Source organism: Apteryx mantelli, chromosome Z, assembly GCF_036417845.1.
Source record: "Apteryx mantelli isolate bAptMan1 chromosome Z, bAptMan1.hap1, whole genome shotgun sequence".
Lineage (NCBI taxonomy): Eukaryota > Metazoa > Chordata > Aves > Apterygiformes > Apterygidae > Apteryx > Apteryx mantelli.
Window position 1 is genome coordinate 67,739,966 of NC_090020.1, and position 18,690 is coordinate 67,758,655.

The following is an 18,690-nucleotide window of genomic DNA, read 5'->3' on the forward strand; positions in this document are numbered from 1 at the left end:
AGCTTTTTTGTTTTAAGAATAAGACGACAAAAAAACCCTCTATTTTAATCAGTCAAAATGCATTCAAGTTTTTAATACTTTGCAGTGATGAGTTTACCAAAATAAAAGCAAATTTCAAAAAAGTCTGCCAGAGGGGGGGAAAAAGTGCCTCCCACAGACTGGCCTAATAAAACTTCAAGTAACTTGTGTTAATAACAAGCAGCAACCACAAATAATAAATAATACCAGTCAGCTTAGTCCTACTGGCTCTGGAAAGACTGAAATAAAGTCCAAGAGTGACTAACCATTTTATGTGCCCTTTCTTCCCACATTTTGGCTGCAAAGTTCAGGAAGAAGAACTGTTTGCTGTTCTTTTCTATCTGCTGTCTTGCATAATTGTCTGCAAAACTATGACCCCATTCAGGACGGCATTTGAATATCTGTCTTCCTTTAAACAGTTGAATTCTCTCTACGATTTCACATTGAAATCCTGTTGATTTCAAGCAGATTTTAAATTAAGCTTGGAAGTTAAGTATTTTCCTGAACTGAAGCCTGGAAAATTTCCCCAGTGCAAGCTTTATAAGAACAAAAAAAACTTGGCACTTAAAAATAATTTAAAAAAATACATTAAAGTACTTTTTATTTTATTTAGATTTTGATAAAAGGGCCAAAATTTGCTTTTTTTTAATTGAGATTCTCATCTATGTCACAACTTTGGATTAGACAGAACATTACACTGTCCTCTAACTACTCGTGACAATAAATGTATTTCCTTAGATTTTGCAATGGAATTTCTAACGAAGCCATTAATGCCAACCTCCAGCTGAAGTCTATTTCTCTGCCAAACCAGGCTCTGGCAAATTTTTCAAATCCTGCTGCATTTATTTTTATTTTCATGTGAACGAGCTTTCAGTCAAACCAAAGCACAATACTATAATGAAGCTGGAATGTTAAGCTGATATTTGTGGAGGGACTGAATGCTGATGGACAAACAATCTCACTAGAAGACTTAACCGGCTGTCTTGTATATAATCCCAAACAGCTAGATTAAATGAAAAACTGTTATTTACTACTCACTCGCAAGTAATGGCAGATGCCCTGAAATATCACTTTCTCTAGAAACACCATTAAAGCCTTTGGGAAAAAATAAATGAAAAATTTGCAAGCAGCGCAGTTTTAAATGGGATAGATAGCCAAGAGGATTAAAGATTCTACAGAGTTTTTTTCATAAGAGCAAAGCAGTCAGCTGTATCCTTCTATCCACATTTCAATGCAGGCTACTACATTTTGCCCAAGAAAGCACTCTACATAGATGCTCAGCTACTAGGATACCATCTCTTGCCAGACAAGCCTGTGCTCCGATTTTGCCAAATGCTGTGCTAGAAAGCGGCTACATCGTAGCCTGCATCTGACTGTGCCTCGAGCTTACTTGACAAAGGTCAGTGCCTCCAGCATCCTGCTCTGCTTCAGCGGCAGCCGCGCAGGGTCACCAAGCTCAGCCTCTTTACTTCACACAGCGCTACGTGTTCCATTTGCAAAAAGCATCTCTGTTGATGTTTTAAGCCTGGGCTTCTTGCCTGGCCATACAGTAAAAATCCAGTACAATTTGTAAGAGCAAAATGAAAACTCAATGCAATTAAATAAATCTTACCATGGAAAAAAAATGAGAAAAAATGAGAAAAGAATGAGAAAAAAATTCTCATTCACTTGGAAGATTTTCAATCTATTTTTTAAGGGAAGTCATTTGAACAAAAGCACATTAAAATAATTTCAAGAGTACAGTGATAATGTATACAGAGAGGTATTTTAAAGAAGTAACAAAGACTAATTACAGTTTTGGACTTTCCTAAATTTATCTAGTACCTTAATAGCTAAACATAGGTTAAAGCAAACAAAACCAAAAAAATCCTCAAACAACAGAATTCATGCTTTTGCTCTGGTTAGTTTTTCAAGTTTTGCTATTTCTCAACCCAATTCAGGAGCACACACATGCATATTTATTTTAAAACAAAAAAAGAGCAATATAGGAACAGGCCCATGGCCTGTATGACCAGTCAATACCAGATAAGCTAAAAGAAGGAACAAGCAATCTCACAGTGAAAGATTAAGTGAACTGCTTCTGCATAAGACAGTACCTTTCCTACACTTTAAAAATTGGTTTTCTTGAATTCTGATTTATCATAGAATTTTTTATTATATCATGTAACTAGGGATTTTCTCATGACCCATGCAAGAATTCCAGTAACTTGTTACACTTTTTAAAGTTAGAAATCCACCCACAATGACACTGGTGCCAAAAGGTTGTTATTATTATTGTAACTGTAGCTTATGCAAAAGTATTTTCATTTAGCAGTTTTATCAGATAGCTCCTACTCCAAGAACTTCCTCTCATAGTTGGAGCTTCTCATTCCCTCCCCACCACTTCCAGCCTTACATTTATTCTTGATCAGCCTAAATCTATTCATTCTTATGTAAATATTGCTTTCTATACTAAACAATTTTCCTTGTAACTGGGAGTCTGAAAGGGACTGAGCTGTATGTCATATATAACAGACAACTAAAACACAAAATCTAATGCTGCTGCTGCAGTTACAGTGGAACAAAGATTTTTTGCTCTTTCAAAATTAAAACTTTCCAGCAACAAATTGCACAGAGGCCGTACAGGAAAGCTGTGTAAACATGCAGGAAATTAGAGAGAAACGTACTAAGCTGTCTGAACTTCTATACTGTTCATTTGGCTAGCATAATAAAACAACCTGAAAGTCAAAATAAAATACAAAAAGACCAGACGGATTTCTAATAGCAGCATACATGCCAAATAAGCACAGTACTGCCAATTCTATAAATGCAGGCCCTGCCAAGGAGCCAGATGTAGCTAGTGGCATACTTCCTACAGCTTGGCATTGGGGCACTTCATATTCCATACACAAATGACATGGAAAGCATAATACTGTATATTTTATCTGGCTAGATAAATGTTTTCTTTCAAATTTTCAGTGCATCTAACTTTTCCTGGGAAGGAATAAGTAGATGCAAAACACTGATACACTCAAACACAAGTATCTGAAACCTACTTGCATTAGCACATTCTCTTTCATTATACAATCACTCATTTTCATAATGTAATTAACTTAAGATTTTTGACTTTTAGAGACATTACTGATTACCACTATTTAGTATCCCAATCGTCTCTTTAAGAATACATGCTTGTAACACGACGAAACTCCAGCTACAGAGATCCTGGATTCAAAGGCCACCTAGCGTCAAGGAGAAACGTTTCACTTCCTACCTAAGCTAACACAATGTAGTTAAACATTTTAGTTAAAAAAATCAAGTATTTCATATTATTATGCAAATACAAAACTATAGTTTGTTGTCTTCCAAAAGCTGTTCAACAGTACTGTAAGCATTTAGCTTTATAGATTTGCGCAAATCAACAGTTTACTAAATATTCAGTGGTCAAACAAATGGTAGGGATAAAAAAAAAAAACTAACAAGACTGCAGAAGACAGATCTATGTCATTGAGTTTAAGAAATGTTTACAAATATCCATCACAAAAGAACTTGATCTAAGATTTGAACTTTGAATTTAAGTTTGGAGAAGAGTATTGTACACAATGTTGCAATGAAGAGTGCCATAGCCAAAGAACACAGCTGCAGTAATACTACTGGTACTGAAACATAAACAAGGTTGTCACTTCACTGATCACAGTATTAAGAAGTATTATTATCAGCTGCCTAGAGTTTTTAATCTAGCATTCAGGAAATGCTTTGGATCAGACATGCACTTGGGTTGAAGAGTTACAATAAAGTGTCATACTAAGAAATACTGCAAGTACATCATTTTCCACACGGTTTTCTAATTCATTTCTGTGAATTTTTCCCTACAAATCTTTAACTCTAGCTTATACTGGAGCAAAGCCACAACGTTTAATGTGGCACTAAAATACTAACACAAAACATGATCATGATTTTACCACATATGAACACTAGTGGTCAGTAAGTAAATCATAATTTAAACACATTTATCAATGAGCACAAAATGTGAATACTCAAAGAGATGTTAGTTTGCATACATTATTGGTCTGTTTCCATATGAAATGTCTTCTAAATATCTTATATTTAAAAAGGAAAAAAAGTATTTTTAAGCTGCACTACTCATCTTATAAATTACTTTTAGTGCCTTTTCATCAATTAGTTGAATAGTTAGAGAAGCATCAGTACCTTTGTTACAGCCTTTCCCATTTCTTTCAAAGAAGTCTTCATTTCAATCCTTGCTCATAGCTCAATTAGTATAGAAAATTAATGAAATTCACTAATTTGTTTAGATTAGTGCAAAATAACCAAGAGATAACTTCGAAAGTAAAAATGTTCCCATTATTTTTCCCTTTTCTTTTTCTATAATTCAGAAGGAAAAAAAAAGATCAAAGGGCTTATAGTTTCAATAAGGAAATATTCTTTATTATTTCCTTAAAATCTAGAGGAAAAAAAATACAGATGGCATTCTAAAGCCATGAAAGATTTATTATTTTATTTGTTTTGTCTTAATTCATGTCCACTAAGTTCGACAGTTCCCTAACTACTGAAATTACAAACTTAAAAAACAACCCACCTTCTGAATGGTTGAGCTTCTAGTGTGATCTCATAAAGTCTCACAATAAATAATGGAAATATCCATTTTTCTTACACTAAACTATTTAAGTTCATATAAATGAATGTCATTAGGATATTCCTTACAGAAAGACAGATTATAAGTACACAAAATTAATACTATTTATATGGAGTATTTTTTTATTCTCTGGTTTTATATTTCCTGCTCTTTAATTTTTCATCTGCAGAAGTACAAAGTATAAATCTTTCTTCTTTCCTTAAAAAAGCCATAAAAATTACATTTATTATTTTTAAAAATAATCTTAAAAAATTCATAGAAATGCAGTTAAGACATCTAGCCTTCATATATCTCAGAGATGCACACATGCGTTAAGTGTGGGTGTAAACATATGGCATAAGCCCTTCCCATCCACTAAGACACAAATCCAACAAAGCAGTAGAAATAAATTCAAAGCCTAATGCTGCCACGCATGAATGAGTTCCAGTATTTTTCAAGTTCCTTATTTTACTACACCCTGATTAGCTATAGCCATAATGTAGCATTCACGAGAATTTTGACTTTAAAAAGGCAAAGAGTATCCATTTATAACATGGATCTAATGTTAATTCATCGTAAGTATGTACAAGTGGCATTAACAGAGCAAGATACAAAACATGAAGTATCCACATCTGCATAACTAATAGCAGCCACCTACTTATTTTTCCCCTTATTCTTGCCAGAACAAAATAGAGGAATATTGGCATCCGATGTTTGTTTCGCACAAGACCTACATATATGTGTTTTTTTATTAGCATACCCTGATGCTGACTCAAGATGATTCACAGAGTTTATACAAGGTCTAAAAATATTATAAATGCAGTCTGAACGCAAAATGACCTGCTATTTGTACCAAGGATACAAGCTCCTGAATAGTATGCAGAATAATTCACCTAATGTTTAATTTTTACACGTTTACACAGTCAATGTAAGCTGCCTAAAATAATCAATATACACAATGGAGTATGCTTCGATTACATTGCTTCAATTCAGTGCTTTGATGACAGTTTTTTTTGCCACGGAATTTAAATGAAAGTGAGAATGAGTGCCATGTTTCATATTCAGTTTATAAAATAAGAAAGAAATATTGTAATCATCTGTGACAACTTCCTTTACAGTTTGGTGCAACCCTATAATCTAATGCCTACCTCAACCACAGGAGCGGTTTTCAACCTTTTTTGATTTGCAAATCTCTAAAAGTATCCTACAGGCACTATGGATTTCCTCATAGTTAATTTAAGCTTACTGACAATTGCCTTGCTCTTCTTAGTCATCTTACAGAGGAATAATGCATGCACCAATGGGTTTGCACTTATAACAGCCTTAAAACCATGAAAACATGATCTCTCAAATAATCCTCCACTCTTGATTCTAAAACAGCCACTGATACAATTACTCCTTATAAATATTTACAGTCGGTAAAAACATTCCATTAAAACACGCACCTAATTTTTTGCATGACTTTGGTCAGTTTGTCCATTACACTGAAGGGCCCATTACCAAAGTTTTGTTTCACCACAGAATCAACCCTTTAACTATTCTTGTGACAGTTCAGTGAACTTTTTCTAGTTCAATATCCTTGAACTGACTGTGGTTAGCAAGAAACAAACAGAACACAGCAATATTTGTGTTATCACTAGAAAACAGAGAATGTAATTTTACCTCTCCTTCCTGAAATTCCTTTTATATAGAGAAGGATGATAGTTTTCGAACTTTGCTCCACGCTAGAAACTTTTGATTTAATGAGAAGTCAGCAAAACACCATAGTCCTTTTAGGAGCTGTCATTTCCTACCTGCGTGATCTACATATGTTCTTTTCCTAGATACATAATTTTATGTGTTATTTACAGTATTCAAATGGTGACAACCTTAGTGAGGAGGAGGAAAAAAAAAAAAAATTAGTTTCTCTCCTACCTTCAAAAGTTGCTTGCCAATTGTCGGACTCATTTTTTCATCCACCATAAGAATCACTATTCCTCTGTCATCCATACCTCGGCGTCCTGCACGCCCTGACATTTGAATGTATTCACCTGATGATATCTAGAATAATAATAATAATAAGAAGAAGAAGAAGAAGAAGGATTTAATAAATATTAGAAAGACAGCAAGAATATATAAAATGCTACTTACACAGTAAATGACCACAATGTTACACCAAAGTTATATAAAGACATGAACTTTTCACAGATTGAATTCATTATTAATCATAATTGATCACTAAGTTATAAATCCATGACTATGAATAACATGTGTAACCAGGATAAATTAACCAATGCTCTCATAGCTACATTTATCAACACCTAGCTGCAATGATTTCTGTAACACCTTGCATCATTCTAATATGCACAAAAAAGCATTTTACTTCAATGGAAGACTGCTAGCATGGTGGAGATAACTAAAATATAATGCACCTTCACCATCTTCAAATAATGTATCATTTCATTCACATGTAACATCAAAATACTGATAAACAGCAAAAACAGTACTTCTATGCTGGTTTATGAAATTAAAGTGATGACGATCACTCAGAAAGCAATAAAGAACTGGGACATGGACAAGAGCGGCTATAACTGGTTCTCTATGTTTCTCTAGGTTTCCAACATCAAAATAAAGACACATAAATAATTTTTTGTCATTTATGATACTTGCGTTTTCAGCGACTGAGTCTCACCTAAACTCACATCTCCAAAAATTAATTAAGAAAACTGTGATAAATAATTTTAAAAGCAAGAGCTCCACATATCTGATACCCCAAACATAGTTAATTCTCACATAGTTGATGCAATCACACCAAATGAACCATGAAACTCAACAGACCCAACTGGTCTGTTAAAAACTACAGAGATCTGATGCTTATTTCAACATGCACATGTTAAGTTACTCATCCTGTTTGCCTGAATATTCCCATCTCTAAAAAAGGAACCAGCTTATTTATAAAGTGTTTCATGATGTAACCCGATTTGTACACTCTAATATTTATAGGTGAATCAGAGATCTTGTTTTAAGCTTTAAAACTCTTACATGATTTGAGATCCAACTATTTAAGAATCAGTCTCTTCCTCTGTACATCTCTCTCTGTCTTTCTCTGGGCTACTGAAAATATTCTGCTATAACAGAAAAATCAATACTCTCCTGAAGTAAATGATCTCTTTTCTTGGGTTTGTCAAAACTTAAATTTTGTGATCATCATGGTATGATACTAAGCCCAAATGTTCTCCAGATTCTTCTAGTTTTGGACAAGTTGTGCAGAAGTCTTTCAGGCTAATTGATCAGCTCTAACCTATGTTTGACATCCTTTTACTGTATCTAAAATAAATAATTTCTCATGCATACTATGAGGAATCTTGTCTTCAGGAATTTGCACACTAATTATAAATGACTTAGTGACTAAAGAAAGATTTTTAAAAGAAAAAAGTATATTTTACTACACCGAACTGGATATATCAACAGTAAATTTAATCTTAACAGGAGCCTAAATAGTGCAATTCAGTCATTTATCTGCAGAACCTGTTTTTTCCACATACCCATCGGAAATCCTTCCCATCAAATTTGCAGGCACTTGTAAACAGCACAGTCCTGGCTGGCATATTAATTCCCATAGCAAAAGTCTCCGTTGCAAATAAGGCCTAAATAAACAGACTGATGTTAAACAAGCAAAAATAATGGCTCTTAACCAGACACGTAAATAGTCAGAGATTGCTACATAAGGCTTCTCCAGATTTTCCTACTTATGTGCAGTCTTGGTAGCACAAACAAAACCATTCTTTCCCCCTTCCTTTTTTCCTCTAGGAAAAACATAAGAACTAGTTAGATGGGACCACAAGGACTCCAAAACAAAACAGAAGCCCTACAAATGCATTAAATGCTAGAAATGCTAAGGGAAAAAAAAATAAAAATCAGTGATTATTCTTATTTGTTCCCTTAATGAGTCGATAGCTTTTGCCAGCCCTTATGATCATCCTCTCATATGAATTACTAGAAGAGATGAAAAATAGCACTTGCTGGATTTCAAAATACACCCCTGCCCCTTGAACCTGTTTTTCACTGCCATAGATCACACTATTATATATATATATATATATATATATATATATATATATATATATATATACCTGTACTCCATATAACATCAGATATATAAAGGCTAGGTTTTTCAGAATATTTATATTTCCTTATAAAACTTATGTCTTGCAGGAATGCAAGTTTAATGGGGTGCAAATTGTATTAATGAAAAATAATACAAGTTAATTTCTATGTTCAAAGTTTGCAAGAAGAAAAATAGAGACAGATGAAAGTTGTGAGGGTTTGGGGGGGCATCTGCTAGATTTTCTGAACGGCTGTCCCTTAAGGTAACCGACAAAGATTGGTAAATGTCTATGATCTTTATGGGAGCAAAATACATAATACAAAAATTGAAGAAAACTTTAAGTTTAGACAATTGTAAGTTTAAATACTTTATAGTAAAATCTAGAGCACTTAAAACTAGATCTGTGAAGCACTTAACAGACATCTAAATCAAAGCATTAAAGACTACCAACTTTTAATACAGAGCGGGGTTGGGGGGAATCTTCAAGATTTTTTTCCAGACAAAGATAACGGCATTTACAAAAATATGTGCATTTTTTAAAGCATAATAGCACATCAAGGAAGAGAGCTGCAGCCAGTTACATCAATTAAGCTATGTTGCTGGAAGAGCTCCAGCCTTCCTGAGCTGCTGCGTGCATTTGTAGAATCCAACACTTAGATCCACAGAACAAAGTCCTCCCCCTCATATGCGTGTGGTTCTTTTTAAAACAGCTTGCTTATTAGTATATAGACTATTAGAAAAAGTTTTGGCAAGTTCCAAGCTTTAGGCTCCTGAATAGAAGCACATATAAAACACAAAGCATTTTTCAATTTGGCATGTGCAATGAGTCTTTTCCCCTTTTTCACTTAAGAAAAAGATCTCTACAATGTAAAGTATGTATGTACATTCTGAGGCAAAGTATATTTCTCTGTTTACTAGGACTACTGACTGTGTATTCGTAACAGAGAAAAACCTAGAGAGACACGAAACATACCTTTATTAGGCCCTCAGAGAAAAGAATTTCTATGGTTTCTTTTAAGATAGGAAGCAGGCCACCATGGTGGATACCAATTCCTCGTTTCAGAAGAGGAAGTACATGCTCTACCTGGGAAGAAAGATATGAGGGCTGGTAAACAAGTTTTAATATACTCAACGGAAAAATAAAACCTGCATGGAAAACCTCAACACTGCTCCTAGTGTTCACATAATTTGCCATTTTCCGATCTGAGATACAATGAAATAAATACCCATTCAACATTGTTTTTCAATTACAACTAGGAATAGGATGAAAGGTAAAGCAAACAACCAATCTTTTCAGTGGCAGAGTAGTCTTAGACTGGGTTAGACCAACTGTGAAGCTACACCCTAATTTACATATGCAATCAGTATTTGTCTGTATTTATTTAAAAATTCTCTCCAATATAAAATCACTTTTGGAAATAGTGATCCTCCTATGCATGAGATACTCTGTTTGAATTTTAGCTGCAGTGATTTCATTTACATACTGTAACACAGTGAAGTCAGCTCCTGTGAAAGCTATACAGAGAAATTCAGGCTGTAAATGACTGAAATTGTTTCTCAAATTGCAAAAACATTATTCTTTAAACAAACTTCTACATAAACTTAGCTTTGTCTTTGCTTATTTTTGCTTTGAAAACAGAGATTCTTATTAACAATCTAATTATCAACTTTTCATTACCATCCCAAACCTAATTGTGAGAATACCCTTTTCAGATGTCATTGCCCATAGAGACCAAACCAGTTTGCCTGGCCATAAAGTCACTGCTATAAGCTATGCTGAAAACACCGTATTTAACAGCACATAACATCTTTTATATTGGATTCCTATTTTCAGTTCTTAAATTCACAAACAAAAACAGATTAGTTTGAATCTGAAGTGAGCAGGCATAGCCAAAAATTACATGGTTAGCTTTTTCAAGGAGAAATTGCCACACTCACTGAATCACAAGAATCAATACATTAAGAAGACACAAATAAATGACGGAAAATGGGGGGAAAAAATTAAACATAGTTTTTGTATTTGTTACAGAAGTACTGAATCCTATAATATTCTGTCCTTTTAGAAGCTTGTATTTTTCTACTGCAGAGATACAGTAGGGTGACTGAGCACAGTGACTGTAAGTTATGAGTGCAGATGCATCAGTTCAACTTTGTGAAAGGCTCAGCTGTCAAGAACTGATAAAGTGCCTATGCATCCTCCTTTGAACTATTTCCAGACAGTTTTAATCAAGCGATACTTCTTTACATAGCCTCACATTCACCTAAAACACAGTTAGGAAAAGCTAAAATAGAGGACAGCAACTCCATGGTTAATTTTGGCGTGCAGCATTTGTTGGAATCACAACTGGAAGGAATCCTAGTCACCAAGTCCTTATTTCACAATGGCAAGGAGCAATGCAAGAGATATTAAATGCAGGGAGACCTGTAAGAATAGCCAGTTCATGCTTTCTTTTGTACCCAGTTCAAAAGAACACAGTCTCAAAAGCTGGAGAAAACAGGAAAGCAGCAGTTACCCCTATTCAATCTCCACTCACTTGAGGAAGCTTTTTGTCTTCATCTGACAGACAATCAATTGCATTATTGAATACTTCTTCAACCATCTTTTTTTCTTCATCTAAAACGACAAATTGTAATTTATTACAAATCTAAGAAGCTAATACCCTATGTAAAGCATCACCGCATTCTAATATTTACAAAATATTATTTATTACAATAAAAAATAGCAATGGAAGATTGTGAGGTCTATACAAAAGCACGCACATCGGGTCAGATGAGCAAGACTTGAACATGGAACTCAACAAATCTAACAGTAACCAGAAGTAGGTGCTTAGGGAAAAGTAAGAACAGAACAAACCTGGAATAATAATCTGAACTTCAGCTATTTTCGAGCTCAGGGGATTTCCTGAGCTTGGAGGTTTATGAAATAGACAGAAACCACAGCAAGTGTTTCTCTTCCACCTACTAGGCCCTGTCTGCATGGACGTAGGTTCCTCTTCTTGCCTGCTGAAGCTTACACATCTTGTATTGAAGTAGTACAAATATCAATAATATATTCAAGGGCATGACTGAAGAAAGAGTATAAACATGCATCTCTACACTTATGCAAACCTTTACATTTTCTGACAGAAAATGGCTGAATTATTTTTCAACAGTGAAGCAGTTGCTATGATTGGAGCAAGTAAGCAAGCAAGAAGTCTGCCCTCAACATACCATTTCATGTTTGTGAACTGTTTACGTATAACAGAGCCCTTATTTTTGTTGTTACTCCTAACATTTCCAAGAAGCCATTAACTTAAGCTTATTTTCCAAGCTTGGTCTTAATCCAAAATGAAACAAAACTTATTTGTTTATTGTTTGGGTTCTTTCTTGGGGAGAAGGGGGAGGAAAGAAGGAAAGAAAAGTAGGTTGGATGGTTGAGAAAGAACAGTCTGCATGGTTTGTTCTACAGCTCTTTTGAGACTTTGAGAGAATACTCAGATTTCTACTTCACATAACACTGAAAATTTTGGAAAACACATTTATTATGATCATTCGTCTCCTGTTCTAGATAGAATTTTCTAGAAACTTTTGTGCTATTACTACAGTCAACAGGATTTTGGAGAAAGAACTGAATTTAAAATAAAGAAGCAGATCAACATTGTGATGACCAGGTATCCTCTGTGTCCCAACAGTTTCCTACTGCAAATAGCCCAAGGTATTAAAACAGTAAATGAAAGAGTGATACATACTTTGACTTGCAGGCTGCTTTTACACAAAAAGTCTCAAAGGAAATAGAGATATCTAACCAGAAAAATGTTTCACCTCAAACTACAATTAGGAGTAAAACTATGTTTTACTTATCTGTACCTGTATTGAAATCTAACTTTGTCATCTGAAGTGCATAGGCTTCGCAATCTTTTTTACTGAAGCTGAAAATAATTACAGGTTGGAAATTCCTTTCCATGATCATCTTCACAATCTTAAATACATTTGAAGGACCTGCAAAGAGATTATATTCATTTCAAAGTTATTTTAGCAAAAAATGCCTTACAGAATTACAGAATAATTGAGATACAAGTGCAACTTACATGCATTTTTTTTTTTTAAAGGTAGTTGTATTATATAAGTTACTTAAGAATGGGATTCAAACTCACCTTTTGTTCCTCCTTTCCTGCCTTTCTGGTCCCCTTTTGCTAAGTCTCCTGCATCTCTAAGTACTTGCATTGCTGTGTTAAAATTATCTTCTCTGAAATCTCCCTAGGTATAAACACAACCTTTGTAAGCAATTACTCTTTTTCTTACATAGCCCACTGAAAAACACTAACACAGTGCTTCACATACACAGTATCGTTACCCCATATTTACAGGCTGAAGGACAAACCAATGCACAAACCAGCAAGCAACTTTACTAGATCATTGGCACAGCTCAGAATTAGATTGGTGCCTCTACCCACTCAGCATTCTACCCGCTACATCATTAGCTATGCTACACATGCTGAATGACAGAGTACCAAAACTAAGTTCTATCAACATTTCATGTCTGCATGAAACCAGGCTGTCCAACGAAGACCTATTTTCAAGTGCATTACCACTGTCAGTGGCATTAGCTTCTGTTGTGCAGGTGGCTGATGAATTTTAAACAAGTCAGTATTTCTGAATCACCTAATGATAGAAAAATATTTTGCCCCTTTGACCTAAGTCACAAGCAAATGGTATTACCTTTTTTTTTTAAATTCAACTGAGAAAGAGTACAAGAAACATCGGCTACATTGCAGATTTACAGAAAGCAGCACACAGTTTAGAAAAGGCAGCAAGGATGGGGGCACTTAAGACATCTCAGCAAGTATTACCCATCTGACTACACAACATTAGATAACAAAAACCAATTTGTTCTATATGACTGCAAAACTTAGCAGTAATTCAGAGATCATTGCTACCCATTTGTACTTTGTTTTAATACAAACTATCCTTTATATAACCAACTCAAATTCTGCAAAAGATCAACCTCTTAACTGGTATGCGAGAAAAAAGGTCTTCAAACAAATGGAATATTCCTTACATTTTCATCAACAACCAGATGGAGTCCATCTCCTCCTGCTGGGAATATATAATGCTGCAGTGGAGTGGGTCGATAGTCTGTGTAAATCACATGGCAAGGCTATAAAGGAAGAACAGCATATGCTTAAATATTGTAGGTTTCTAACTGCATTCTAAAAATACTTGCTTGATAGAAAATCGAATATATTACTATTAAAACAAATCTTTCTAAAAGCCAGAAATCAAGAGTCACAGAAACTAAGATAATAGATTTTCTTTCCTGAATATGGGTTTTGTACTCACAGCTTGCAAATCCTTTTGAAGAACACAACTTGGCTACAAAATCTTTCTCATACAACAAAAAAAGTAAAGACAGGTAATGATTTCTTCTGTATTATTACACAGACTCAAAATACTAACACCCTTTAAAACCAAAGGAAAAACTATTAATTTCTATATTGGAAAATAGCCTGCAGAACTACTTATACCACCCCAAAAGGGCACAGTGTAGACTTTTAAAAACATTGAGATTTCATTACAAATCTAAAAACTATATTCCACCTGATGAATCTCCTCTGTTACTTAAGCCACTTTGCATTACCAATCCTAAAAGAAATGCACATAATTTCATAATATTTATGTATTTATAATTTCCACTCTTTCTTTATCTTTTGCTTGGATTCTCATTGCTGTATGAATTCCCAACACTGCACAGGAAAAGCTTGTTTAGAAAAAGCACAACACTTCTTTTAAAACATTAAACATCATGTAAGCCTGCTTTGAAAATTGCAGCCTAGTGTTCTGCAAAACAAAGTCAAGGTTTTGTGCCAAGTCCGAGCGGACATTTTTTATGTTACATTCTTTTCATCACAAACCACATGAGAACTGATCTTGAGGCTATCTGTAAAATCAGAGCAACCTCTTGTGGGTATTAATTTCCCCAATTCTAATTCTCATACTCCTTGCACTTTTTGAAAAAACAAGAACTAACTTAATCGTTACAGGACAGAATAGATTTGTCACATTCCTCCTTTCTCATTTTGTTTTTATGCACATGTATTACTTCCCATGGCTTTACAATTTTACATTTGATTCCTGCATGGCTTTCCTCCTGAGTTCTCCAAACAACTCCTCCAAAATACACTGTTGTCCAGCAGCCCTGTAAGATCAGCACTGCCCTTGCTAGTAGTAAGTCACATGCCTTATACTATCTTTGTGTTATGCTAGCTGTGCAAGGCCCCAGTCCTGGCATTAAGCTCGTTATAAGAACCTGCTGTGTGAACCTGAGTTGGAACCAGGTGTCTCTTGCGAAGTACAGTTTAAGCATGGTATAACACCAAAGGCCCTGCCTACGCGCATAGTTTGAAAACAGAGGCCAAAAACTATAAACAATTCCTTCATGGTCAGTTACTGGTCATGGAAGATATGCAACTTTGGGAGCTGGGAAAAGACTGCTCTAAACATAAGGAAGAAAAGCTAAGGAAGAGAAAAAGAATAGTGCAGCAGGACAAGGCACCTGGCTGCACCTTGGGAAGGTCATTGTGCACAACATAGTCCAGGGAGCAGAAGCCAAAGGTTGAAAACTGTCTGGAAATGGGAATGTTTTATAGAAAGACAAGATCTTGAATTTGGGAAGGACTGTCATCATGGGAATCACTGCTGTGGAATGACCATGGGATACTCTCCTGCTCTCTCTGCCAGCTCCAAGGACCTCTGCTCTGCCTTTCCCCCTTTTCCTGCCCTGCCTGCCTGCTTCCAGCACCCTGCCCCTCCGCCTGCCTGCTCCAAGCAGCTCAGCTCTCCCTCTCTCCGCCTGCCTGTTCCAGGAACCCTGACTTTCCAAAGACCTTTTGACTTGCCAGCCGACTGTCCGGTACTGTACATAGTGGTAGGAGTGTGTGATTTTCTCCAGAAATTCTGCATGTTTCTTCTCTTTAATGCTGTAATCCTTCAACAAAGCCTTATCGCATATCAACTCAATTTAGCTAGCTCCTATTTTGGGCAACAACAGAATTCACTGATCATTCAGAAAAGGAATCACCATATAATCAACATAGGATCTTCAAGGAGAAAATAGCAGGAAAAACAATTAGGAATTTGTGTGAACTTAGCAAGCATAATTATACAGAATATAACTCTGAGAACTCATAAAAACTGGTGATGGGTACTTATCATGTTGCCCTGAGCCCACTCACAGATGTACACCTTTTTTAAGGCATATAGGTGTAAGAAAGTATGTCTTTGTTGAAATGGACACCCATATGGTATTTAGAAATTACAAGAGTTAAGTCCTTTAGAAGTCCCCCAAAGCCCTCTCAACTCCTGAAAGGTCTCTGAAAACCATACTATGTTCACAGTATTTGTTCATAATTCATAATGGTTGGTGTCTAAATAACAGTGTTGAAAATAAACTTTAAGAAACATCTTTAATGTCACTACGTAGAATCAACAGCCAGTATAGCTGTGAAAGCTAGGAGTACAACCAAGTAAAACAGGAGTGACCATATCATCATTTAATAAGTAATAATTATACAATTAAAAAAAGCTAGTAAGTCCAACTTTCCTCAACCAAAGAGACAGTATTATGCCACAAGACCACAAGGATGGAGATATAGAGCAGTGAAAATAAAGTTACTTGTTTGTGAAGATGGCAGATCCATTCAGCAAACTGACGGGCATTTGGAATAGTGGCAGAAAGGAACACATAATGAACATTGTCAGGGAGCAAAATAATTGTCTCTTCCCAGACCACACCACGTTCTGAAAATGGAAAAGTCATATGGGAAATATATGTGATTAAAGCCTATTTTTCAGCTCTGAAGCCAGAAAACAGTGTTTTTAAAGACAAAACAAAAACTAAAAATAACGCCCCCTACACGAGTACACACAAACATATGCCCTGAAAACAGCTTCTGCCTTAGCAAAGAAAATGTAGACTGTTACACACAATAACTCTTTCATACATTCAGCAGAAAGCAAATTCTGAATGGTTTATGCACACAGATGATCTATTTTAAAAGAGAGATAAAGAGAATAAAAGACTTAATTCTTTAAAAGAAACCTTTTTGTTCTTGGGAAAAAAAAAGATTCCAAAAGAAATATTGTAAATATAGGATACCTGAATCTCTCATGTAATGGATTTCATCAAAAATAACCCATGCAACTTCTCGCATAACCTCAGAACCTCTGTAGAGCATACTTCTCAAAATCTGGAAGAGTAAAAAACAAAAAAACACAAACAATGTAAGTGGCAGCCAAACAGAGATCCATTACATGAAATAACAGTCACAAATTACAGAGATGTCACTAAGCAACTGCTCAAATTTTTGGTTCATATTTATATGGTACTATGAAATTTCATTTTGCCCAAAACCGAATAAAAGCATTTAAAGATTGGTTGTTGAGAAGACTTCCAAAGTTGATTCCAGTAATAAACAGTTTTCCTTTTTACTGATAAATTTTATATGATATGATATGAATTGCTCTCCCTGCAAGAACAGTGAAGGAACAAGGAAAAAAATATATTTTTCTCCCAACTTCTGTGTGGCAGCATATTGTCATAGCACTTCATATCTATTTCTGCAGAGTCTTCTTCACTCATTCTAGCAGATACCTGCCTGTGATCACTATGAGGAGATCCTTTGTCAGAAGTCAGTCAGCCTGTGTCTCCACCCCCATCTCTCCTTACCAGCTTTGAGGTGAAGATACAGGAAAATTCCAACTCACAGCTAGACAGATTTCTAAGACAGAAATAGCACAAAACTGTGCCATCAGTCCTTTGTTGCCAAAGGTGAAAAGCTGTATATTCCTGGAGTACTAGCACCTGTGGTTCACACACAGAGCACTACACACCTACTCCCTCCATGTTACAATGGAATACTGACCCTACAGGATTTACTAAGTCTGGCTGACTTCAGATATTAAACACCTATCCAAACAAAACCCAGTGTCCTAAGCATCCAGAAAGCTAAGTTTTTTCTTTCCCCACCTGAGAATAAAGTTCCTGATTGATAGCCCCAAAGCATGAATTTTACAGAGATTTACTTAATTTTTGCAATATCAAAAGTTAAATCAAGGGCAAGAGCAGTTGCAAACATAATGAATTTTAAACAATTTCGAGCCTAACTGGGCTTATTATGATAACTTTAATCTATTAATATCAGACCTTCTCAGGCTAGAAGAGAACATAGATGGATCAAGAACTAATGTCTGATCTTACCTCTGTTGTCATCACCAGACAAGAAGCTGTAGGATTAATGGTGACATCCCCAGTCATCAAACCAACATCTTGAAATTCTTCATACATCTCACGATACTTCTGATTACTCAAAGCCTTAATTGGACTTGTAAATATCACACGTTGTTTCTCCCTCAAAGCCAAGGCAATTGCATACCTGTATTCAAACATTGACCATATTAAACATGTCATGAAGATATTCACACCTTTTTACTTTCCTCTAAACTTTAAATTAAAAATAAATTAATTCAGAACATTAGTAATGATATGAAACATTTCATATCTAGATTATCAGTTTATGTTCAATGCAATCTAAGCTCAGCCACATATGCATCTTTGCAGAATGACAAAACATTGACAAGTTAACCAATTTACATGGACATCAGAGCATATCTAATCTAAACAAAAAATCTAACTGCCACTTTTTTGTTTCTAGGAGTACACTGGGAGGGGAAATGTACCATTATTTGAACCCATTTTCTAATACATTTACACATACATCTCAATTCTCATCTCAGTTTAGTACAGGCTCTCTACTGTTAGAACAGACCATGACAAAAATATATACCATCTTTTAAACATATCCTGTCTGATAAACACCAAGATGAAAATTAAATCAAACCAATGTTCCTGACAGAAAAGTAAAGAAAACATACAAGAACCTCCTTATTACTTACAGCCAGGGGCTAGAAAACAAAGATATTTTTCTAAGATCATATAAAT

At 35.1% G+C, this 18,690-nt stretch overlaps 1 protein-coding gene across 2 annotated transcripts in view; it reads right to left on the reverse strand.

The window, feature by feature from the left end:
• The window catches only part of MTREX (Mtr4 exosome RNA helicase), a 49,201-nt gene that overhangs the window by 25,708 nt on the left and 4,803 nt on the right, over positions 1–18,690 (reverse strand). For both annotated transcript variants that reach the window (XR_010886971.1, XM_067316192.1), the window contains exons 6-15: positions 17,950–18,124; positions 16,849–16,939; positions 16,366–16,490; positions 13,753–13,851; positions 12,848–12,950; positions 12,561–12,692; positions 11,249–11,328; positions 9,688–9,798; positions 8,152–8,253; positions 6,542–6,667 (exon numbers count right to left, since the gene is read on the reverse strand). Coding sequence is in view for 1 of the 2 variants with exons in the window: in XM_067316192.1 (XP_067172293.1) it covers positions 6,542–6,667; positions 8,152–8,253; positions 9,688–9,798; positions 11,249–11,328; positions 12,561–12,692; positions 12,848–12,950; positions 13,753–13,851; positions 16,366–16,490; positions 16,849–16,939; positions 17,950–18,124 (1,144 nt within the window). In the remaining variant the exon portion in view is untranslated. The remainder of the gene's footprint in view (positions 1–6,541; positions 6,668–8,151; positions 8,254–9,687; positions 9,799–11,248; positions 11,329–12,560; positions 12,693–12,847; positions 12,951–13,752; positions 13,852–16,365; positions 16,491–16,848; positions 16,940–17,949; positions 18,125–18,690) is intronic.